The sequence below is a fragment of the Strix uralensis genome, chromosome Z, assembly GCF_047716275.1.
Source record: "Strix uralensis isolate ZFMK-TIS-50842 chromosome Z, bStrUra1, whole genome shotgun sequence".
NCBI classification, from domain to species: Eukaryota; Metazoa; Chordata; class Aves; order Strigiformes; family Strigidae; genus Strix; species Strix uralensis.
This window is the reverse complement of record NC_134012.1, coordinates 93,082,418-93,108,093: the sequence shown is the minus strand read 5'-3', so window position 1 is coordinate 93,108,093 and position 25,676 is coordinate 93,082,418. Positions and strand designations below refer to the sequence as shown.

At 45.2% G+C, this 25,676-nt stretch overlaps 1 protein-coding gene across 3 annotated transcripts; it reads right to left on the bottom strand.

Moving 5' to 3' along the window:
- Positions 1–5,643: 5,643 nt before the first annotated feature.
- Positions 5,644–25,337, bottom strand: LOC141937381 (phospholipase A2 inhibitor and Ly6/PLAUR domain-containing protein-like). 3 transcript variants are annotated; one of them, XM_074854929.1, is made up of 9 exons: positions 24,629–25,337; positions 13,864–13,960; positions 12,342–12,430; positions 10,921–11,044; positions 10,244–10,294; positions 9,618–9,734; positions 8,265–8,414; positions 7,984–8,124; positions 5,644–6,022 (listed from the first exon to the last, which is right to left on the bottom strand). In XM_074854929.1, exons 6-9 carry the CDS (start codon positions 9,676–9,678, stop codon positions 5,799–5,801), a joined length of 576 nt encoding a protein of 191 aa, XP_074711030.1. In that variant the 5' UTR covers positions 9,679–9,734; positions 10,244–10,294; positions 10,921–11,044; positions 12,342–12,430; positions 13,864–13,960; positions 24,629–25,337; the 3' UTR covers positions 5,644–5,798. The 3 variants fall into 3 exon arrangements, with proteins under 3 accessions (XP_074711030.1, XP_074711029.1, XP_074711032.1); XM_074854928.1 differs by lacking the exon at positions 10,244–10,294; XM_074854931.1 differs by lacking the exons at positions 10,921–11,044; positions 12,342–12,430; positions 13,864–13,960; positions 24,629–25,337 and having other exon boundaries at positions 10,244–10,785.
- Positions 25,338–25,676: the final 339 nt, after the last annotated feature.

Genomic DNA, 25,676 nt, shown 5'->3' with positions numbered 1-25,676 from the left:
ACATTAATGGCACATGGTATCTGTTAGTAGTTTTGGCAGCTTATAGCAACTCTGGTGCGTAATTTGCATTATGGTCAATTCCTGTAATGTGACGAATCTCATAACACTAGAATGAATTTCTTACAGCACCCCTCTTGCTATCATGCAAATATTAAGGATCTCAGCTCCCATTTTAGGAAAAAAGAGTTTCCCACGTTCATGTCTGCAAATTTCCTGAGTGAACCATAAAGATTTGAGACCACAAGGCAGATAAATCAAGCCACAGATACAGTCTTAGACCAAGGAGACTCAGTCACACTTCTCAAAAACTTCTGGACAGCAGTGCTGTGTGTCAGACTACTGTCACTGTATGTGAGTACTTGGCCATGTAATCAGCAACATAGTAAAGAAAAAGGAGGGGCGAAATCAACCAATTAAAACATCTTAAACCCATCACTTTACAGACACATTGTAGGGAAACTTAACCACATATTAAAAGCCTGACTTCTTAAGCATAACCTGAACCTTGCACCGATGCTATAGATTAGCAGCCTGCAACACTAACTGCTAAAGCTTCCACCTCTCCAGAGGTGAATCAGCTCTTACATCTTGAACAAGTTCCTTCACTGAATCCAAGCTTCCGGCCAGACATTTTGCATAGGCTGTGACAAGCTACTTCCCAAATTGCATCAACCCCCTTGGATCCAACAAACACTGCAAGATGGGTCCTCATCTGGAGGCCTCAACAGGCTTTGTACTTTCCAAGAATTGTAACCTCAAAGCTCCCTTCAACCTGCACAGAGCCCAATACCTACAACCAGCTACTCTTTCGGAAACAAGCAGCCATTAATTTTCATGTTTTCTCTGGCAAGGCACACCATCCCAGGAGGTCTCCAGCAGAAACCTGGTTGGAAAACATGTGCTATGATCTGATATTCCCTACCTGATTCTTCTGAAACAGAAAATCTGAATTCTCCACTGCAACAACACAGGCTTCTGGGCAGGAGGCCCAAGAGCTTGTTCCTTGGAGATGAAATCAGACACGAGGTGTGACTGTGGGAGGCAGTGAACTGTGGAAGGAAACTTTCCCTTCCTGCAGTCTGCAACATCCTAAAACAGAACAACTGTGTCTCCAGTGGCAGCAACCAAGCATCCAGTCCCAGCACTGACATGCACATCAGTTCTTGTCCTAATAACTGGTAAGTCTTAGAGGTATGGTTGCTTGAAGTGGTTTGTTAGGTGATTCCAAGATAGGTTCAGGGGCAAATCTTATTTTCATACATTCATCTGCTTGAGAGCTCTGATAAGTCTGAACAAGATGGTCTACCACAGTTCGGATATGTATAGGGAGGGAGAGTTGCTTCTCCCAAGTGGCAGCAATAGAGATGGGCACCAAATTCTGTCTTCACAATATACATTCCAGAGAAGAGCAAATATATACTAAGGTTTGGAAACAGCAGTTTTCATCCAGTAGAGGTGTCCAAGGAGTTAGGAGATGAGACCATGCAGCTTTTGACACAAGGTTAGCTTATTCCTTAGTACAGTGGGCTGTGGATAATTTGCTCTCTGTTCTCCATAGCTTTAAGGTAAAATATGTTCTTCAAGGAGAAGACAGGACCCTGGGGATGGGATCTTCTCCACCTAACATTGTGCATCTACAGTAGAGGTACCTCTGTCAGTGGTAAGCCTCTCAATACAAATGGGAACCTGCAGTGTAATTAGAACTAGAGAACCTGATCTCCGAGGGCTGTGGTGACTTAGTTACCCCAGGAGCTTGATGACATGATTGGAGGGACACACCTACCCATTGCAGAAGCCCACCTTTGATCAGATGGCCCCAGTCCTGCTGTTCTTTCCTGAAAGAGACGTTCAGTGTCTAGTATGCAGCAGGACATATATTCTTCCTGTCTACAAGAAAGATTGCTTGTTCACTCACTGTTTGTCTTATTTTGCCTTTGAAGAAGTGTAATCCCTAAAATACCTACTGGACTGCTGGCTCAGGGTGCTGGACAAACTTCCTTATAAGACTCCTGGTCATTATATAAAAGAAACTCGCAAACAACTTTGCATTCCTTTGCAAATACAACCCCAGGCCATGCTCTGGCCAGATAAACTGTGTCTCAGTGTTCTGAGTTCCTGGTGTGAAAGTGCTGGGGGTGGGAACCCTTCCCAAAACATGGAAGAAAAATCATTCCCAGCTCCAGATATGCTGGGAAGAAGGAGACAAGGGGTTTTAGTATCTGATAAGAACTGCCTTGCATGGTGCGTAGCTGCACAGAGACACAACCCCTTCTCCCCAGTTTCTCCTGCCCTGCTCCTCCCCAGTCCACCCACAGAGCTCAGAGCTAAGTTCACCAAATGACAGCTCAAATCCTCACCTTCTCTCATCCTACAAAATCACCAGCCTGTTGGGCAAAATTCCTGCATGTCCCCCTCCCTATCTCAGATCACTCACAGGTTTTCTGGCTGCCACCAGACTTTCTGGCTGGCTCATCATTTTGGGAAAGAACCAAGACTTCAGAGGAGAGGGAACAGCAGGAGATGGCTAATTTTCCCCTGTCTGGGGAGCAAAGACAATGGTCTGAGTCCTTTTCATTATGTAAAGGGGGAGATCAAAGCTGTTGTTGACATGGTCAGTATTGCAGGTAAGGAAGGCAGCAGCCAACCGTCCAGGGCTGCAACTGTATCTCGCATGCCTGGTAGCTGAAATGTCTGCAAGATCTAAGGAAGGATCTGGTATTTACATGTCTGTGTGTATACATCTGTGTGGGAGTAGGGTTTGTATATAATATAAGGAGAAACTGCAGATGGAAACAACCCAGTTTGGTGTCTAGAACCTGGTTCAAAGGCCATTAAAATCAGCAGGAGTTATTCCACTTACTGAGATGGGCTTTGGCCACATCTCTCCTTGCCCCACCCCAACATGCCTATGACCTCAGGGCTGCTCTCTGATCGTATCCTCAATTAAACCCTGCAAGCAAGAGGCTTCCCATATTCACCATGGTGGCTGTTTTACAGGGAATCACTGGAGATGCCCACTCCTCTGGCGTTCACACCCTGCAGATACTTAGACACAAGTGTTGCTCATTCATCACTCCTTGCTCAATATACCAAGATCCCATTGTTTGATTTGGTTTTGTAAATTGGTGCCACCAGGTTTTTTTCTGTCTTCTGTGCTGCTTTTATCTGAACACACTCCAGCATCCTCTCCTTCCCCAGGAGCCAGATTTGAGATCAGAAAGGCTCATCAGCTCATCACCTTCCTCCATATCCCAGTCTATCACATTTCTACCACCTCTGCCTGAACTGCCTATGACCTGTCTGCAACTAAAGCATCCATTTCTGAAAGGCCTTCATGCTGGATTTGCAGACATCAAAAGCTGATGACCCCTTTGCTCTAATGGCTGCTGTCTATGCACAGTGATGGTGTGACTTTTTCTGCTTTGGATTTGTCAGATTTCTGCTGTGTTCTCATGTATAAAAGAGCCCTTTAAGATCTTATCATTTCCATATAAGTGTGTTTATAGTCTGTAAACAAGCCACTGCTCTATCTTCTTTTCAGTAAGATCACAGGTTTTTGCTCCCAAAGACTCACTGTAAGGCATTTTATTTCACGCTTTTTAACAGCCTTTTAAAATGTGGATGCTGGAACGGGACCAAGCATTAGTGTATCAGTCATAAAGATGCAGGGCTGTTTTCACTTGTCACTCCCCCATTTATACAGCCACAGATTGCAAGAGCTTTGTTTGCCACAACATTGAGTTAGAGGTCAAAATTGAGCTGCTTCTCCTCTCTGCACCACAAATCCTTGTCAGAAACATTGCTGTCTGCTCTCCTCCTCGTTGTTCTCCCCTAAATGCTACCCCAGCACCATGGCTCTCTGATCGTGTCTCACCTAAGTCTTGACCAGGCTGAACAAACCCATTTAGCTTTTCCATCCCGATAACATCACAGGTCAAAGTGGAACAAACAGAAAGTGAAGGACTGAGCCATTGAAGCGGATCGAGATCTGCCATGGGGGTGCCACGGACAGCAATGTAATGTTCTGCATGAATGTACAGGAGATGTGTTCAGGGATAATGTGCTTGCACAGATAGAGAATTTTTTTAATTCCAGGGTGTTATCAGATCTGGAAAAATGCTGAACGAGTGGGTTGCTGCAGTATCACTCTATTGCTACACCATGAAGGGGGAGCTGTATTCCCTCTCTAACATCCACATTGTAATTGCACAGCCTCTGCAAATAATTAACTGAGCATAACCAGACTCTTTTCCCTGCATTAAATCTGTATTATCAGTTCACTCCCCACCCCAAAAATTAATTTTCACTCTCAGACCCACACCCTTTTATTATAATAGATAATGTGAAATTCTCTTCCATATAATTTGGTGGGAATATTAGGAAGAAAGGAGTTTCAGCCTGTTTGGGAAGAAGAGAAAGTCTGGGGGAGACAGAAATTACAAGAACATTCAGTCCCCATGTGGCAACTTAAAAGCTGATCACATATATATATTCATGCGTACACATGTAGGCGTAGTCATCTCACTACTGCCACACATTATGGTCTAGTTTCAGCAGCCAAGGCTTTCCATAGTGCTCTCTGCCACAGCATTGAACAAGGAGATAAAATTGCATTGCTTGATTGCTATAACTCCACGTCCAAAACACTACACGCTTGCACTGTGAGGCAGGGCTATTAAGGATAGACACAATCATGCACTTTGCTTAATAATCTTGTAGTCTGATCCAAAAATAGGACACTCATCTGGGAACAGATGCAGAGAGAAAAGTTGAAGTTTGCTAACACCCTCCTACGCTCTACAACCCAGCATCTCCCAGAGCTCCCACTACTTTATCCTTTTGCCTACAGCCCATACTACCTCCTGGGTATGGCGATGTTGCCTGATGTGCTGTTTTTTCTTCAGTGCCTTTGTGTGGGACCAACCTAAGATGAGCCATTAGGGCTGATGGTGGCTAGAGCAGAATAGCCAGGTGGTGGTGAATGTAGAAGAGGGGAGGCTATACCAGCTACAGCAGTAGTTTGGCCAACAGAAGGGAAACAAGCACTGGGCTAAAGCTTCCCATTACTTGGACTCCCAGCAGTCTGTCACCATAGAAGACTGCCTATTTTATGAAGGTAAGAATTTATTCCAGCTAATCATGAAACCTGAAGTAGAATGGGAGACTGTCTGGTAAGGCAAGAAGAACAACAACAAGGAGAAAGGATCTTGCCAGGAGCAGTTTGCTGGTAGCAAAGGGTCACTGACTCTTCTCTGAAATGAAGAGTACTTCAGGGCTGCCCAGAGGCCACAGGCAGCCCTCTGAGCTGAGGGACTCCTCCTGCCATGACAAATAGGATACAAGGGAGGGGAAAAAGGGCAAGCTAGCTCTCTAGTCAAAGTGAAACTCTCAGTAACTCACCTCCTGTCCTTTTCAGAGCCTGGAAAAGTGGCTTTGAAACTTATAACTTATCGTGAGATAGAGGATGTAGACTCAAGATCTAAGTCTTGAGAGCTCCCATTGCCTGTGCAGTGTATGGGCACCTTGTGCAGTCTCCCCTGGTCCCAGTGTGGACAAAGCACTAAGAGAATGCCACACAAAACCAACCACAGCTGAACCTATGAAGCTTTAAATCAGATTAAATCAATGAGGAAACAAAAGAAGTGTAAGTAAGTACTGTCTTTATTCTGTGAAAATATAAAAGAAGAGCTAATTTGAAAACAAACTCGTCACACAGAAGAAGCCACAGCAAACAGGTCTCAGTGCAAATCACTGCTGCAGATTGTTGTGGGCTTTGCTTAACCCAGTACTAGTGAGAGTCAGAAAAGTACCTTCTCCAAGATGAATCCTGACACGACAGGGAGGAAGAGGGTGTCTAGAGGGGCAAACCCAGAACTCGCTCTGGTCAAAACAGAAGCTGGTTTGCATTGAAACCGCCTTAGCTTTATGTCCATCATCCCTAGTTTGTTTTTTCCATCTCCTACAATACTGCATTCAGAGATAGTGGTGCAACCCTTCATGGCGGCTTTCAGCGTCAGTCCACCTACACAGGAGAAGAAGTACATGCCATGCATCAAGAGAACCAGTTTCCATAGCTGTTCCCTCCCTGGCCAATGAGGTCCCCATTTCCACCCCAAGAACTGCCCATTCCTTACATCCAGTTGACTCCACACCCACCAACCTATTCCTGTCTGTATCCATCCCCTGAATGAATTTGAAGACACAGCAAGGTCACTTTGGTTGACTTGAGATACAAAAGGTTTAGGGTTTGTCTTTCTTTCTGCTGAATAAAGATGGTTTTTTAAAATCTAAACACTGTAGATTTAAAAAAGGAGATGCTTTTAAATAGTTTTCTTTCTCACATTTAAATATTCTTCTGTTCAAACCTTGCCTAGCTTCCTAAAGAAACCAGGGCTGTGTGACAGTACTCCAGGTGTTCATTTTCTCCTTCTCTCTCTGACCCTCTCATGACATTTGAACTGGATGACCATCTCTCAGCCTAATTTGACATGGGGGTGAGAAGTCTCAAAGACATTACAGGCTCAGACATTTATTCAGATAAGTCCATTCTCTAAGGCCTTATAGGATTTAGCTAAACCAACAGAGAAACCCTGCTCACTTGTCCACTGAGGGAGAGCCCGAAACCTGAACTTGTCCTTTACCAACACTGGAACATCTACCTGAGAAGGAGACCTGAGAAGGTGCTGGGTGCCTAACTCCTCATTCAGATATTCTTGTTCCTGTTGCTTGCTTTTGCTGACACTGCTCATGTTTCTCTGCTGCTGGAGGTCTGGAATATTCTACTGGACATTTTTATCTCAAATACAAATAACGTATAAGGGCACTTCATTAGTTCCTCATCTTCCTTTGCTCCCCTACACCACTGTTTCCTCTGCACATCTCATCAGACCACACAGGTCTCCTCTATTTACAGTGGCTGATCAATCAAGACAAGACAAGTTAGGAGCATTTTTCATTTCAGTGGTACACTGAATTAATTGCACCACTCTATTTCCATTGCTGTGACTAAGAAAATACTTGTTTTCTTTTATGTTGTCTCTGTGAAACACTTTCTAATTCAGGGTTTGGACAACACACCTATAAAGTATATAGCAAAGACCTTCAGGCATTGTATTATCACCTGACAATATTATCAACTCAGAGAAAGTTCATCCAAACCACACACAAGATTTTTTTTTTTTTCCAGTTTGCTTCTACAGCAGGTGGAACTGCCCTTAATTTCCACATTATTTTTCCTACCTACTAGAAAATGGATGGGACTGCCACGAAACATGGAAATCTTTTACCTGCGGAAGTGGGGTAAAGGGGAGTGACAGTCTATTTTCCTCTCTCTAATTACAGCTCCTGAGGTGGGAAAAAGTTTTCTGAAGGAGAGCATTACATGCTTCTGGTGATCCCAGGTGTTCAAAGACTGGAGTTCCCTCACAAGGAAGATCTTTGCGTACCCCAAAGGCTCAGCTGCAGCATTCATGGGGAGGGACGTGTAGGGCTCTAGGGCTCTCTAGGAGCAGAGGCACCACTACAACAAGCAGTGTCATGTCCCCAGAGGCCAGCATAACCTCATGAGAAAGCCAATGGCTCTATTAGTTTCACCTGATCCTCCACTAAGTAGGCAACTGGCTTAGATCCAGATTCATCCTCATGCATTCTAGCTAGGGCCAACAGGTTCAGGGTCTTGGTCATATTTATTACATGCTCATGTATCAGACTGCTTCAGGAGTCCAGTTCTGCTCCTGACCTCAGTTATGTCATGCAATGAGGAATCCCAACAGTTATCCATGCATGATGGGGAAAGAGGAAACAAAAAACACCTCTGCCCTTTTATTAGTTTTATGGATATTTCCTTTCAGTTCTGTGTCTCTTCCTCTGTTTTTTCCTTTACATTTTTTTCCCATTTTTATTTCACTCTGATGCTTTCTCTTAGGCTGGTTTCACCCACTTAACCAAAAAGATGAAAGACAGCCCCAGATAAAAGGCAGTTACCAGAATTCATCAACCCAGCAAGGTCAACACACTGGGTTTCGGATCCAGTGCAGTTCACGATTTCATTACTGCACTGGAAGGAGTCCACGCTGTAGCAGGCAGGACACTGGTATCCATTGGGCACATTGTTCTCTGGCGGCACTGGAAGGAAAGAGATGGGTGGTAATTGGTTTTAACAAGGGAAGGAGAGGAATGAACCAGGTAACGACTTAGCCTGGAAAGCCTTACCTCAGGTCAGGGCAGGCAGAGAAGGGACGGGGATAAGGAAAAAGGGAGCTTACAGGAGACAGAGGTGGTTCGACAGTCGTCGCCCATGCAGCAAGCCAAGTGGCTCCTTCCTTTTACCTTCCCATAGTTCATGGTAACAGGGCCAAACTGGCAGATGCTGGATGGCAGGCAGGACTTGATGGATGAAGGGATTGCCATCCCCCCTGTAACAAAGTGGAAGGTGGCACCAAGTCATTAACCACAAGGTAACTCCTTCCCCCTCCCATTAGTTCCTGCTGCAGCAACTGCTAAGCAGCCGCCCTGGGGCCTGAGAGGGTTCTGGGGACAGCAGAGCCACCCCAAAAGCAGCCCTGGTGATCCTGGTGATCCCTTCAGAGAAAAAGGATGCCATTACATCTGAGACACTAGTGAGGAATTTCTCCTTCCCCATGTTGTGCTTAAAGGCAGGAGGAGAGCACAACTCCTCACAGCCATCTGGCTTTGTTGCAGATATTAACCTTACCCAGAATGCCCCAGCCACAGTCCTTATGGGGTGACCCACATGCCTCTGACCCACTGCTCATGCTTCTTCATGCACACTCGGCAGAGCACACAGTCCATCACAGTCACTATCATCTTGACACAGGCAAGTTAAGTCTTTCCCATGAACCAAACCCAAAAGGTGTAACACAGGGACAGATCAGTTACATTCCGGTCTACTGAGGCCCCATCAGCACTGTGAGGAGGAAGGGTGGACTTGCAAACACGGAGAGAAGACATGCACTGAAGCTGCCAGGACCAAGGGTGGTAGGATATCAGATACGCTCCAGTCCAAAAGCCAACAGTCACATTATCGAAGCTAAACAATTGCTAAGGCCACGCCACTGACATGACCAATTGTGTAGTTGTGTCAGAGCTCAACACCCATCTTTGGCTTATCAACCATGGGGACATGGTGGCCAGCTCAGCCCTGGTGGTGCCACCAGGCTGCCTGGTGTCCCCTTCCCTGCTCAAGGAAGGGAGTCAGATGCATAACAGTTTCTCCCTCCCCCCATGACCAGTGCACCCTCAGTGCCAGATGCCGGCAGCCTTGTCTCCCTCATGGTCCATCCTCTCAACCCAGCTACTCACCTTAGCCAGAATTAAAAGCCAATATCTCCTCCCAGTATGCTGCCTAGGTCCTCCCCTCTACAACTAAGAACCAAGCCCTCCCAGTAGGAAACTGCTGCTCAAGATATAGGAATAGAGAGTTTTTCCTATCCTGGATCATCCTGATCTGTGGGTCCTCTTGTCAGTGAAAAGGAAAATGAACAGCTTATCCAAGGACTCACCATAAAGCCAGTGACAGAGGTGGCAAGAGAGACCTGTCCCCCAGCCCCGCTCTGAAAGCCACGCTGACACAAAACCATAGTGGATATCTCACCTACCTATCGTGACCTCATGCAGAATGATGCCACAGGTATCTTCACCATCACTACAGGTTTTCATGGGGCCAGAGCAGCTTTTTCCTATGCTGTGGCAAACCTCGCACTGAAGGGAAGTCCCTGAGGAAATAAGGACACATGGCTGGGTAGCAGTCATGAGGGATCTCACTTCCCCTTTAATCGAATTTTTGCTTCAGCATTTGATCAGCACTTTTCACATTCCTTTTCCCTTATTTTCCCTGTTTCACTTCTCAATTTGTGGGTTCTTTTTTATTATTTCTATTATTATTTATTCTAGTATGAATCTGAATTTGGTCAAGCGAGGGTAAGCCATTTTGGGATAGCACTTCACATTTTAATCACCGATATCCAGCTAGTTTCCCTTGTCTCCTATACAGTGATGTCTGTTTTGCTTTCCTGGGGCTGTTAAGGAAAGCATCCCAACAGACCCCTCTGTCCTGGCAGGTATTCAGGTGTCCCTGGATTCCCAGACCCCAAATTCTCTCTTTGCAGTGTCAGGGGCACCCAAGGGGTTTGGGAACAAGAGGCTGGCAGTGTGTATTGACTGTACTATGTACAAACTGGGGAATGGCATATCTGTTTGTAGGCATTAGGAAAAACCACTTTACCTGCTGGAACATATTAAGCAGAGTGGAATATCAGGCAGGCAGCAGGAAACACTTAGAAAGGAATAAAGTGTTAAACAACAAAAGACAAACAGCATGTTTTTCCTGACATATACTCATCAGGACCCAAGGGTCCAGCATGTAGATTTAGAGGTTCAGGGCATGTGTCAGTTCCATAAACCCAGGTGCCATCTAAGGCACTTTGTAGTGGTTGTCATCTACATGGGGTGGCAGGTTTGACACAAGATGACACCAGTGCTTTTCTGGAGCAGAGCTGAAGGACAACTGAAATGACATATAATGTCTAAAATGTCACACAATCCTGGGCATGAGCAAGATAAGTGACCCCCTAAGTTTGTGGTAAATGGTAGCTGGAGATCAATTCAGCTGACCAAAGGTCTGTCTGCCTCAGAGTAACCTGAATCACTCCTGTAACTGTCTCAGCTAGATCACCGGTGACCACCACGGGAGTTTAGACAGAAGGTTCACATTGTAAATGCCTACACCTTCATCTGCACATTGGCTCATAGCACCAAAGATCCCTCAAAACCAGTCATCCCTCTGCAGGGCAAATCTCCCCAGATGAGGGGTTCCTATGGCTCAGATGGCAGGAACACCCCCACATGCAGACCTCCCATTCCCATGTCTTGTAGCCCTGCAAGTCCCAGTGGAAAACTCACCTGGGTCCAGGAAAGCCAGAAGGAAGCTGAGGCCAAGGGACACTCTCATGTTGATGGGAGGTATGCACAGGGAGCTGCCAAGTCTTGCTGAACACAGCACTATGTGCTACAAGAGCTTTATAAACTGGAAGGAAACAGGGTGATTTTGGGAAGTGGCAGTTAGGGAAGTGCTCTGAAGAATATAGATGCTGCAGACTACAAGCACCAGTGTTTGTTTTCTCACTTAAAGCAGAAGTTCTGCCTTTTCCTCCACATGAGTAATGTTGTTTGTCTTTACCCAGTCTAGAGTATCCAGCCTGCAGGAAAAGACTGGTTTGCCTGGGGTCTAACAGGTATGTCTCCTGTGCAGACTTTGTCTGAACAACATTCAAGCTCTGCCATAAATATGTGTCCTGGGTTTGGCTAGGATGGGGTTAATTTTCACAGGAAGCTGTGAGGGAGCACAGCCAGGACAGGTGACCCCGAACTCGACAAGGGAATATTCACCACCATGCTGACCTCATGCTCAGTATATAACTAGAGGAGCTGGCTGGGGGAGTGGGGGTGATCATGGCTGGGAAAGGGGCTAAGAGTGAGGTACCGGGTGGTGAGCAATTGCATTGTGCATCATTTGCTTTACATATTCATTTTATTAGTATTGTGGTTGTTATAATTTTCTTCTCTTCTTGTGTTGTTCTATTAAACTTATCATAAGCCATGAGGCATTATTTTTTTTTTCTCCAAATTTTCCTCCCCATCCCACCAAGGGGAGGAGTGAGCAAGTGGCCGTGTGGTACTTGGTTGCAGCTGTGCCTAAACCACAGCAACATGAATGATGGAGAAGAAACCATTTGAACAGCCCTGTTGTGCTCTCACAGTTAGGCCCAAAGAAGCAAAGTGTTGCAAGGACCAGCTGGGAATTTTCCTCATGGCTGAGTTTTTGCTGGCTGGTTTCCCATCTCCCTTCCCATCAGACAGTCAGGAGCTCTCACGCTCCAAGTACAGTGGCAAAGCAGACAGTGGCAAAGCAGTGAACTTCCTCTCCAAGATGGCAAAATGACTGCCAATGTGCACCTTGGAGCAGGCTCAGTCAAGGGTTCCTGGGGTTGAATATGTCAGAATTGCAAATCAGGTCCTCCAGGGTGTGGGTTTTGATATAAAACACTTGGAAGTTGATAAGAAAGTCTTCTACTGTACCTCTGGTCTTTAAATCAAACCAGCCAGCAGGGAGAAAACATCAACATGGCTATGAGACAGCCTGGTCACAGCTTAGGTAATGTTATAACAGGTTTTCCGTGCACTGAGATCTGGTGATGAGCTAATGCCAAGTAGCAGTGACCAATTTGCCAGTGGCCCAAAGGTTCCCTGTCCTGTGTGCAGGTTTTATCAGGATGTGCTGATGTGGGAATTAAGAACTGGTAGTTAGCAAAAGGTAAACTGACCTTAGGGTTGGAAGGATGACTGTGGATAACTGAGGAACACTACAGAACACCATGTTGCGAGCGTCAGAAACAGCAGGCCGGAACACTGCCTGCAGAATGCATGGTGAGCATATGAGCAGTAAACAGATAAAACCCGAAGGTCAGTAGGACGTAGAAGTAAAAACAACCCTATGTAAACAAGTGGGAATAAATTGAGAGCTTGCAGACAGTGTGGCGGCATTTGCTCTTGGCAGTGCTCCCCCTTCAACAAACTGGTGTGAGTTTGTTATTATTCAGCGCGTTGCCCCAGTCCTGGCTGGTCTGAGACCGACATGCTGTCTCACTGACACTGCTCCCTACCCTGAAGATATCCTCTATGCTCCTGTCCTGCACCAGATCAGACACAACCAATTAGTTTATGGTCCTCCGGGACTTTTTGCATGACAATAAGGAAGAACTGAAACCGCCCTTGTGCTCCCTCTCAACCGCAGTATCAGCTCTTTGGGTGAGATACTGCTCCAGGAAGACTTTTTGCTGTCTAGTACAGCAGGGGTGCTGGGCTCACCTGGCCTCCAGACACAAGGGCAACCTAAACAACAAGTCCTCCACAGCAGGGTCATGCACGCCACAAATATAGAGAGGTAATGAATCTCAAACACAAGGTGTAAAGACCTTACAAGGCTCACCCAGTCCATCCTGCTGCCCAGGACATCTCTAGCCCAGGACAAGGGCTGCCTGTGGGGATGTATCATGTAGCAGGGAAATGCAATCTGCTGGGGAGAGGGTCTCACCCTGAACCTAGCAGAGCTAGGTGTTTGGTGAAGAGCAGAGGGGGTTTCACTGCTGAGGTTTCCTACTGATGCACAAATGTCCTGAGTGCTGTTCCTGGCTCTACCAAAAACTTCCTGCAAATCCATAGAGAAAAATCACAGATCTCACTGATGTGTCCACTCACTCTTTTGCTTTGATTTTCTGTTTCTCTCTGCTACCTTACTATCTGCTTTTCCTTCAAAGAAAAAGCAGTCTTGTGACATCTCCAAATACATTGAGTAGTCCAGTGGGATCTCTTCATAGCTAAACCTACAGCACTATGAGAATGGAAATTAGTGCACTCACACCGGATAAAAGCCTAGGTCCCTCAATGTCCATAAAGCTGGAACCACAAGAAGACAAGGGAGAATGATATCATCACCTTGAACTTCTTTTTCGACTCAGAAATAGTCTCATGCCACAGCAGGTATGTTATAATGAAGTCAAACTTCTGACTGCAGCCAGTCTGGGATTAAAATTTATTCCTCACTGGTCTTAAACCTCAGACTGAATAAAACCCTATCCCCAGGCAGGCTGGGGTACTCAGATCAGGGTGATCCTGCCATTTAACTACATGTGGGACTGCAGATGCATATAGGTAGATGGGTGGATGCTGCTGTCTCTGGTGATTTTAATTTCATGCCCTTTCATTTAAGATGATTATTGAAGCGCCTGGGGGATTTTCCCTGAATGACATGACTGCACTAGCCCCACTGAATTATGTTGAACTCACCTGTTTCCCACCTCTCATGGAGGGAGGGTGTGAAGCTGCAGCCTTTTCATGTGCATTTTCAGAGATTAAACCAAACATAGCAAGGAGGAGCCACAAACTGCGGGAATAAGAGACCTGGAAAATAAGAATTATAAGAGAAGGTGGAAACAATAAAGGTGCTCAGAGACACCTAGTCATGTCACATATATCTGCAAAAACAAGGGCTGGATAGGAGAAACTGTCACAGGAGGCTTACATTAGGCACTGAGAATTTTTTAACGGTGACAATAGTGAAGTTGATTACCTAGGAAGGTGTGGATCCTCCATCCTGGGTGGCTTGGAAAAACAGGCTAGACAAATACTCATTAGGGAATTATTTAGGTTGATAGGATCCTGCTCCAGGGCTGAGAGATGGATTAGATGCTCTCTCTCAAGATCCTTTCTAAATTGGTTCCTATACTTTAATTTCCTGGTGTGCATGAAGCGCCTGTCTTCTGCAGCATGTCCATGTTTCCAGAAGCAGAGGAGGGTGATAATATGATAGTCACACTCTACGGGGAGGTGAGGCAGAGGCTGGGGAGATCAGAGAAATTTGTGAGGCAAGAAAAGTTAGAATACAAACTTGAAAATAGCATTGGTAGAAGGGTGAGAAGAAGGGGATAGGTTAAAAAAAAAGACATTCAGCAGAAGAAAGATGCCCATCCAGGCTGAAGCATGGACAAAAAATCATATGTGAATTTGTCATGGAGGCTTGTGGCAGAAAATGCCAGTGGGTTTCATAGAATCATAGAATCATTTAGGTTGGAAAAGACCCTTAAGATCATCAAGTCCAACAGTTAACCTAACACTACCAAGTCCACCACTAAACCATGTCCCTAAGTGCCACATCTATATATCTTTTAAATACCTTCAGGGATGATGACTCAATCACTTCCCTGGGCAGCCTGTTCCAATGTTGACAACCCTTTCAGTGAAGAATTTTTTCCTAATATCCAATCTAAACCTCCCCTGGTGCAACTTGAGGCTGTTTCCTCTCATCCTAAGAGTCCAAACATAAAGATATGTCAGAAAAGATGAAGCTAATGAATCAGGTTTACATCATAGCTGAATAACCAGATCAGAAAGTTTTGGAAAAAGAAAAGTGGAAAAGGTGTGACAAAGAAAGGAAAATATAGAAAGGGCTGGGGGTGCACAGCTTGTGTAGCAGATGTTGGGGAAAAGCCTTATACAGACCTAACTGGGGTTGAAATGGAAGGAGATGCTCAAGAGAGAATGACAGTGATGGCTTTAAGAAAGAAGATGTGGGATCAGAGCTAAGGATAAACCCTCTGATGGTGAGATCAGCTGTGGCTGGGATGAGCACCCTGTTCCTGTGATGAAACACTTGAGAACGAGTCAGAAGGACAGAGTGTGCCTGGGTCAAGGGCAAAGCCCACACAGCCCTGGGACTGGGCAAGACAGCAGCTGCAAGCCCTCATCCCTAGCAGTTACTGTGGCTCCAAGGGATGTCAGCACTGTAATGAAGGCTCCCCTCCCAGCAGCTGGGAAGCCAGCAAAGCACTTTCTGCAACAGCAGACAAAAACAAGAACCCAGGCACAGGGCCTTTGCCACGCAACTGCTCAGCTTGGAGGCACAGTTCACATTGGCAATCTAAATCCAACTGATGCATCTCACTAAATGCCACGTTGGCAGATATCCTGGTCTGCAGACACCCTTTGAGGAACTGGCAGTATTTATTTGAGATTCACTGGAGGTCACTAACTCTGTGAAACAGTATCTAACTCAGGGAGCCCCAACACTGAAGTAGTTGAGGCTGGCAGAGTAGTACAGACACAGGAGTATCATAGATGTTTGCTCTGTTCTTCCTTGGGGCTCTGCTTACATTCACCATTTGGTTTTTGTTTTGGTTTGTTTTTTTCCAGGCTCCTGTCCCCAGTAGATCATGGGTACTGCATCCTGCAGCCAGCTCTAGTGAGCAGCATCTGCTGGGTAAGGGTCAGCCACCTACCAGCTACAGCAGCAGCTCGATGAGGTTAGGGCAGTTGGAGATGAGCAGAGCAGCCCCCATTGTGCCTGCTGCTTGTAGCTGAGCAGAGAGGGGGAGCAGGTGAGGCTCAAATCAAAGCAGATTGAGGAAGAATATGGTCACGTTCATGCTCCAGGTCAAGGATGGTATAGTCAGATGCATTTCACCATGTCAGGATGAAGCCCTGTACACAAGGTCCTTGCATGGCCTGGATCCTCCGCTGAGTCCGGAGAGTCACGAGGGCTGTTGGCAGCCACAGCAGTACTGTCCTCACATTACCAGGACAGAGATTCTAGTTACTCTAGAACCAAGCTGGAGGGGCCATCATGGCCAAAATAACCATTTTTAACCACAATGTGCCTCTTTGTCTTCTTTGTTAGAGGACAGTCCTGACTCTTAAGCCTTGCTACGCTAACATTTGAGCTACACTAACACAGGGCTGCCTGTGGCTGCAGGACCCTGTACATCCCCAACAGCTCTGACACCACCAGTAAGAAAGACCAAGTCTAACAATGTCCCAAAAGCCTAAGCACAGCTTTTGTGGGAGCAGTAGAGCAAAGGTCTCCCTTACCTCCCTTTACCCATGGTGCAAGAGGACAGAGCCACAACATGTTGGGACATTTCAACAGTGAAGTCATCCACAGCCCATAAAAAAGCTGTAGAAGAAGAATCAAACGCACCCATTTTCTGAGCTGATTCCTTGTTCTCCAGAACAGAGATTGGCAAAACCTGTCAATCTGGTTAACCAGGCAAGGAAACATAAGAGAACAACCCTAACCACACCATGCAGGGATCAGTACGCCTGTCCAAAGGGTGAGAAGAGTCATCTCACTGCTTGCTGGCTACAGACTGAAGAATTTCTTGATGGTCATTTGTTTCACCTGTGATTGAACAAATTAATGAACCAACCAGGTGCTGAGAGGTCCATATAAATCTAATTGCTGCCCCTGATCAGGATCTTCTCAACAGACCACAAGGTACCACCTCAGCTATGTTTCTCCCATTGCTTCACCACCTAACCCCATCCTAGGCTAGAGAGGAGGGGATCTATTATCTCTCCCCACAACATTGCTGATATGGGCTTAGTGCTTAAAACAGCAGCTAGTAGCACCCAGATGGTTCAAAGAGCAAAGCCATCCCTGCTGCCTACATGGGAGCTCACAGTCCCAAGGGTTTGTCAGTGAGGAGGTTAGTGCATGCCTGGGAGAGCAGCATGCCTGTAATAGGTGCTAATTGACACACATTAATTTCCTGTGAGGGCTCCTCTATGCACAGCTGTGTATTCACTTTGAATGTGATGCTGCTGTTACTAATGGAGCATCAACAATGCAGCAAGGGGGAACCACACCCCAAAATGGAGCTGAGGCAGAGGCTTACGGGGGCTGCAATAGCAAAGGGCTCCCCCAGGGTAAATGGGGTCTCCAACACCATGGTCCCACTGACTCCAAAGCAGCTGCACTGAGACCCATCCTTGCTCCCATCCCCAGCCATGGGTTCCTTCTCACTTCCAGCCAGCTCTGGACCTGCCCTGCCTGAAAACACTTTTAAGGGATTAATTTCCAGACAGGTCAGTCCCTTAAGGGTAGAGGTCCTGTTGGCAAGGAATTTGGGAACCAGGGAAGAGAAGTTGAAGGCTGGAAATAATATGAATGTAATAACATAAAACTGCTGCTTAAATGTTTTCTTCTGTGGCTAAAAAAGATGGTATTTAACATGTTAACACATGTGCAACACCACTCTAGTGAAAATACACACGATTGAATTACTGAATATTATCAAATAATGTAACTTCATTTTTCAAGAGATCAAGTCATTTAAAGGAGTGGAAGGGACATTTAGTTTTACCTTTGATCCTACACCATTTGTGGCAATGATGGCATTAACATTGATGAATCTTTGGTACCCTGGCCAGTAATTACCTTTTCAGTTGAAATAATTGCCAGGGAATCCATCTGCTCTTCAGGCATCCTGGAATGAAGATAGATTTGTATGCACATTAGCATGTTCAACGAGCTTTCTGTTCTGGCATGAATGATCAGCAATGTCATCTTCAAGCAATCAAGACAACAGCAACTACTTAATCCACTGGTGGATGATATAAAAAGTATGTCCTTATTAGTCACAGTCCTTATTAGACATTCATATTTCAACCTCCTGTTCAGTGAGTTGCTCCAACATGTGACTTAATTAACATTTGCCAGCAGCAGTTTGTTTGCTAAGAGAGTTCCAGGCTGGCAGCTGAGGCAGACTCCTTTACCAGTTTTAACTGGTCCATTAAGATAAAGCTAATGCTGCCATGGGCTGGTGTCAATAAACAATGAATGTATAAGAGGAGGGGAAGTCTTTTAATAGGATATTAATATTTATATATTTTACTTATTGTTAATGGCAGTGGTTAGGACCCTCAAAATGGAATAGAAATTCAGCGTTTCAGGGATCATTTCTAAGTGGGCACTCAAGTAATTTGTGTCCTTTCTTGTCCCTTGGAAAACTGGCCCGACCCCAAGTCTATGGCAACTTGATTTAACATGCCTGAAAGTCTCTGTCTCTTCTAAATAGCTTTCTTGTTTGCTGCTTTCTACAAAAAGAGCCCGCCCCTTCCATACAGCTGAAGCTTGAGGTTGGTGATGAAGGTCCCAAGTCCTAGGAAGCACAAGTGGCTGTCTTTTACATCATGCTGGAATTCATGAAGGAAGCAATGAAGGGAACAGGAATTTATAAACTTCCTTTAAAAGCCTAATTTTGTGGGCAAAAAATGGAGCCAGCCAAAGCCAACCTGGAGATGAGGCATCCATGGAGTGCAGGTGCTAGGTTGATCTGCGGGATTTTGGAGGACAAAGATTCATTCAGCCCTTTACTCACCCACTCCTTCCCTCTGGGTATTCACTGCTCCCATCTGGGCAACTCTGGCATGTGAAGCCTCCTTAAAACAGACTACAAGATACTTGACAACACAAGATGTGAAATGCGTAAAGGGATTCATTTTTGCCCTTGATTGCGTTTATTCTTAAAAATATGACTTCATAATTTTCCCAACCTCTCTTGCCTTTCAGTCAATTACTAACCAAGTCTCACCTGCAGGAAACAAGATCTTATCATGAAAATTAGTAGTCATGGCTGAGTAAGACCTGCCTTGGAAATGGACAGATGCAGCCAAATCAGAAAAACAAAAAATAAATGTGTTACCAATGGTCTTGAGACAAAACGCTAGGCTGTGGATACAAACTCTCCCTATGGTGGGAAGTATTTGCATGCAGGTATTTCTTTGAACCATCACACAGATGCAGCGGCTCTGTTTATACCAGAGGTCTTTGAAGTCTGAAGATCCAGACAACCTCATTTACCACCTTTTCTTAAATTGAAGAGATCTGGTACTGACTGAACCCTCATTACAATTTTTAGCATCCCATCTCTGAGACATGTGACCTCACTCCATTGATGCCATTCTTTTCTGTTGCAGGATTTTTCCTATGTGTGCAAAGCATACGTCATTTCTAATAAGCCCAGGTGCTGTGTGCCTAACAGTGCCAGCTTTTGTCTCCTCCTTCCAGTCCCTTATTGTGAAGCATGACACATTGCATAAGGAAGAGCCTGTAAAGCCATGCCCTGCAGCACCAAGAGACGTGCTCCCAGCTTTCAAAACGATGCTCATCTTTCCCATCACTTTCCAATACAACATTATTCATTGCATGATAAGCATCATAAAACCAAGGTATTCCTAGATGAGTGTGTCACACAGTGCTAAGAAGAACATGGGTGCTCAAAGCCTGCATTGGTTTGAGCTGATTTTCTTGTCAACAGCCACTTTCAGAAAGCAAAAGCTGTTCTTGTGTTTGCGTGGTTGTTTTTAAGAGCTGAAGAAAACATGTTCTTTGTTCTTGCATTTTCTTACACATTAATGAGGAAATGCATCCATTGCCCAAGGTAGGGTGAGCCCCCAGGCAAAACAACTGTTTGACAAGCTGTAATACTGTGGGATGTTCAAATATTACAGCAAACATCAGATAAATACCCAGAAACAGCAAACAATGAATGGCAGGGGGAGAGATCCAAGCAAACCTTCACAGCACTCAACATGAAACACCTGTGGTAGCTCAGCATGAGCTGGTACAGTTTATGGCACAGCACCGTGTGGAGATGTCAGCTCAGGTCTGCAAGCATGTTGGATATGGGGGTGCTATGCCGACCTCCAGGATCCAGAGCAAAGGGTGTTGCCCCATGCGACACAGAGATGCTCACAGCAGCCACCCATCTGGTTACACCAGTGACTGGGGGGGTCAGAAACCAGTGGCAGCTGCTGGTGACCAATGTCCAGAGCTGTGTATGCAACAAGATAAATGACTTTGGCATTGCTTGTCCTGAGCTGGGAAGATTAGAAAGAATGAGGCAGAAACAATGATCAGAAAAAGATGAGCAACCCTGCAAGGGACAATCAAATTGTTTCATGGATGCCATGCTCCTACCTACTCAGCCCAAATGGATGCGAACTGGGGTTTCTCACTCCCTAACAAACATCCTGGTTGTGGAGATAAAAACCATACTGGCAAGGAGCTCTCTCCAGGCTAATGTATGATAATAAATACATTTTCACACATAGGCACTCACTCTGCTACACCAGCCAAAAGGTAACTGGTTTCAGTCAGGAGACTAGGCTACAGAGATCTTGGGGTCCTTTTCAAACTGTTTATTTATATGAAATCAAAGTTTTACAACAATAATGTCCCAATAAAAAGTTTCTTAACACATCAGTGACATAGATGCAAACAAAATCCCCCAAAACATGGTCTTTAATCAGTCTGCCCCACATCTTCAAACCTGGGATATTATAAATATACCTGACAGGGATGATATACTGATAAGTGGCTGGGGTTTGTGTGTCTTTTAGGCCTCAAGGAATCATCTGGGAAACCACAGGATTTTAATGAGCTTGCCCCAGAGACATTAGGTTTTATGGAAACACATTAAAAGAATTTTACTTAACAACTTAATCATGCAGTATAACGAGTAAATAAAAATAATGCCATACAGATAAGACATGGGAAATTCCAGTGGTAGTGATATGAAATGTATGGAAATGATAATTAGGTGGATACAGGATGAAAATTAAAACAAATGTGAAAGAAGAAAGGCAGATATGTAAAACAGGAATTATAAGATTATTAAAAGACTAGGGCAGTTCCATATTAGAGCAAAAAGTCCTCCCTAACGTAACTTTTTTCAAGAAAGTTTTTGTCATCTTTATATTTGAACTTCTGCATGAACATAGAGTGAAAGATTGAAGAATACAACTGGGATCCAAACCTCTGCATTGTCTTAAGGAAGTCTTTAAAATATCTATATCTCAGTTGGAGGAAAGCCAAAATTACATTCACTGGTTACATGGAAAACCTTAGTGTGAGGGTGACACAAAACAAAAACTGTGGCATGCTGGTGCTGCCTTCTGGGAAAGGCTCTAGGGCAGATTTGGGGGCTACAAGAGGGAACATATTGCAAGGAAGGACCTTGGTGAGACCACAGGAGTAATATTCCTCCTTTCCATGACAGGACCTTCTCAAAGTCACAATGCCAAGGAAGACCTGCTGACCATGCACAGATATGCGGCATCTCTTGGGCCATGCCTGGGTGGGAGCAAGCCAATAACGCAACTCCTGGAAAGACTGCTCCTCCTATTGTTTCCTTTCTTTAACCAAACTGATGAAAATAGGGACAATGCCTTTTGTATCTAGAGAGAGATTCAGCTTCACTTCAAAGGAGTGCCTTAACACTTCCACCTGTTTTAAGTTTTGACCAATTGTGAAGTGAAACAATTCTTTATTGAAACAGTCTACAAAACATTACCTTCTCAGCTGTCCTGTCCGATGCCACTCCACCGTACACCAGCTCTATACTTCTTCATGAATAGAAAACACATTTCCCCCCTAGGACTTTTACCTGATGCCCATGACAGACAACTCATGTACTGGAAAGTCTGCAACAAGCAGTGGGGAGCATTGAGCAAGCGCTCTGAAAAGCAGAATGTATCAGGATTTCTATAGCTCCTGAAGAAGCGATTCAGGCCCCCTCAGTAGAAAGCCAGAGCCCAACTATGTCTGTCTCCTAGTCACATGTAACCAAACCCTAAAAGTGTGTAAAGAGAAACAACCAAAAACATCATGAAGGGGGTTCAGCTTCTGTCTCCAGCCTATGGATGCAGACAATTAAGAGAAAGGAATTACATGTGCTGGGCAAAGGGGATTGGTGTATTTTCCCTTTTCTCTTGCAAAAGGAAATGTTCACTGGAGGAAAAGATGAGCTTCAACAGGGCAGTCAGACATCCCATTGCCTCATGGGATGACAGCACTTTGGGAGTTGTGGCCATGGACAGAGTGTTAGAAATTATCACCATGACTCTCTTGCTGGGCAGATCAGGAACAGGATTGGTGCAGACACTGCAGACCCAGAGGTCCAGTAGCTGAGGTTGTGTTGTGGAGCACAGGCCAGGAAGCAATTTCTGAGGAATTGTCTCTAATTAGACTAACGGAGAAATGCTGTTTCTCTCATTCCTTCTTCCCTGCCTGACTCAGACATGGGAGTTCAGTTTAATACAAGTGGGCAAAAAACCTCAGAAAACTCTGGCATAAAGCACCACCACTTTGTGATCTGTTAATTACGGACACATCTGCACTTTGAAGGAGTAATCTGAATACAGTTACATCCTTAGAAAAGAGTGTGACATCAGTGCTGAAAGATTCACACATGCAGCTCCACATGCAGAGACAAAAGAGGATGCAAATAAAGATGAAAACAAAGATGACACTGGGGCTTTGAGAAAGACTTACACACTCTTCCTATCAGACATCACAAGACTGAATGGAAAAATAGATGAAGCATAGACTCTGCACACCCCAACAATGGGAAAGGGAGTTTGCTGTCAGTTTTGTGGCTGAAGATCAAGAGAGGTGCTCAGTTTTGGGGCAGCACAGTGACAGAGATAGCATGGGAACCCAAACAGAGTTGTTGAGATAGAGCTCAAAGCTGCTGCTTGCTCTCTTTGAGATGCTATGCTAAGCTGCTGCCATGGATTTCCTGTAATTCCTGTGTCAGATCTGACAGCAACGTGAGGATTTTTCAGATTTTGTAGGGTATTTCCAATGTCACCTAAATGCATGAGTCTTAGCCTGCAGGCTGAATCCCATCTTAGGAGCCTGTGTGTTGCATTATCCCTGGAGGCTCTACAATGTTCCCCATATCAGGTGATCCAAAGTTATTAAACCCACAGATTCACAAGATGCTCTGATAGAGCTTTGCCTTATACAATCCTTAGGAAAATATAACTGCAACAAAATCCAGTTATGCCAGCACTGTATGTATGCATAGAAAGAAGTAACACCAGGTCCTAAATGCTTTAGTGAAGAGATCTGAACACAGAGAGCTAAGTGACTTGTTCATGGTCTCACAGACAGCATAAGTGCCCCACCAAAAGTGATCCTGCAAAGGACCTGCTGCCTGTACTTACATCACTCAGTCCCCATAACAATCCCGTTGTGATGACATCTCCATGTGGCAGGATTAAAGACAGCAAGGTCTCTCCTGCTTTGAAAGCAATGCACAAGTAAGCCAAGACACACGGCATCACACTAGGGTTGCTCCAGCTACTCCGATCTAAACACAGCTCTTGTTATACCACCTGTTGCTAAGGGAATAGCCTTTGTGTTCCACATGGGTTTGCACTCATCAAGACCTGCTATTTATGAACCAGGCAGAAAACAGCTGTGAAAATACAAGTCTTGCCCTGCCTTTTGTCTGTGCCATGGAATAGATCTTTCCTGCCATACTGGGCTGTCAGAGCTAAGTTGTTCTGGAGGATGGATCTGGGTAAGCAGAAAGCCAATGCCCTCTCTGTATGCATTCAAGGGTTCAGGAGGGCTCCCAGTATGAGAAAAAGAAGCTGTAACCACATGAAGCAAAGCTCTGGCACAGCGGAAGTTGACACTGCTGGCAGAAATGCATTCCAAGGATTACCTCTGACCTGGCAGGCTTTGTTCTGGATCAGACCCAGCACGTCTGTACTATGTTATCTCTAACTCAAATCAGATGTCATCTGGCTGCACTAAGCCTCTCAGGTATCACACCATGGCAGTTAAGCCAGTTCCTTCTCCCATGTTGTCTGCTCTGTATGTTCTTCTCCTCCTTCTCCTTCTCCTTCTCCTTCTCCTTCTCCTTCTCCTTCTCCTTCTCCTTCTCCTTCTCCTTCTCCTTCTCCTTCTCCTTCTCCTTCTCCTTCTCCTTCTCCTTCTCCTTCTCCTTCTCCTTCTCCTTCTCCATCTCCTCCTTCTCCTTCTCCTTCTCCTTCTCCTTCTCCTTCTCCTTCTCCTTCTCCTTCTCCTTCTCCTTCTCCTTCTCCTTTCTCCTCCTTCTCCTCCCTTGCACCATTGCCAGTGCTCTCGTGCTCCCCTGGCAAGATAGTTTGGGGAGTGAATCTATCTAACGCTCACCCAGCAATGAAGAGGGCAATATAGTCAGGCCATGTGGCCAAGCTGGCAGGGACAGAGAGGACAAGGTGGCAGCAGCCCATATTTATCTTGGCTGGCATTGGCAGGGAGCCACACACTAACTCTGACTTCAACATAGTGCTTGTGCTGGGTCAAGCATGTACAAAAACATACCTGCTGCCTAAAGACTGTATTATGCATCCTGGTTAATTGAATTTAAATTTATTCAGGACTCAAACCTGGTTTGGTTCAAATCCGTGTTGTGTCATGACCCAGCAGCATACAGACCTGCTACTGAGGGTTACAGAAACACAACCCCCATCTCCATCATTCACGCAGTCCCTGGATCTTTTTCTGGGACATCTTTCAGGGTTCCGGGTTTGTCTTTTGCGATGTGGGCACATGTCCATCATGGACAGAACAACTCAGTGGCCCTCCAGCAAGAGAAGTTAAGAAATTAATTCGTTATCACATGGGGCTGAACTGATGTCACTCAATACTTGAAAACTTGAATATGTCATAGGACTCTTACAACATCCCCATTCCAGGAATGAACTGGCGATTCCAATTTCTTAGACCTTCCTATGCCCCAGGCTGTCCAGGGTTTGGCTTTCTATACTTTCAAAGCTAAGAACATGATACTTAAGCTTGTCACCAATAACACAATGTGCATATAACATGGGATCCCCTCCTCTGCTGGGCTGACTAGGCTCACATTCACACCAAGAGAAAAAAACATTCTTCCTTCTGCTTTTGCTCCTGCAGTCCATAAGAGGAAAAAAAGTGCTTCTTCCTCTTACAGACTGCAGACAGAGGAACTGATTTCCACAAGGGAGGATGAAGAAAATCTACATAAAACCAAAACCAGGATTAAAACACAGTAATCCCAGACAATAGGCCAGTGCCTACTGATCCAAAATGCCTTTAGCCCCAAAGGAAGTAGCTGTCTAATTAATATCGTTAGAAGGAAGGCATGTGCACAGCTCATATGTGCTCTCTGCCAAGGTTACAGTTGACAAGAGCACACTTTACCAAGAGCAGCCTGCTGGCAAAGCCCCATGTTTTCCACAGCCTAGAAGCATGTGCTTCTCCTCATTTCAGAGTTACCTTCCACTACCAAGTGGGCTGTTCCTGACATTTTGAGACCCCCCACCTAGGCACTCTAGTCCCTCCAGAGTTAGCCTCTGCTTCCACTAGAAAAGGGATCTGGGTCCCTTATGCAATATTTAACAAGCCCTCAAAGCCAGAGATGCTTTCGTCCCCATTTCAGCCTAGAGCATGGATGCAAGACTCAGCTAGCCCAGAACTTTAACTAAGCATCACCAAGATGAATCAT

Excerpts from the sequence above, each read along its gene's own strand:
- LOC141937381 (XM_074854928.1), bottom strand. The coding sequence starts at position 10,969 with ATGAGAGTGTCCCTTGGCCTCAGCTTCCTTCTGGCTTTCCTGGACCCA. Across the intron at positions 9,735-10,920 it reads TCTGGCTTTCCTGGACCCAG|GGACTTCCCTTCAGTGCGAG; the intron begins GTGAGTTTTCCA and ends TTATTTCCTCAG. Across the intron at positions 8,415-9,617 it reads TCTGCATGAGGTCACGATAG|GGGGGATGGCAATCCCTTCA; the intron begins GTAGGTGAGATA and ends ACTTTGTTACAG.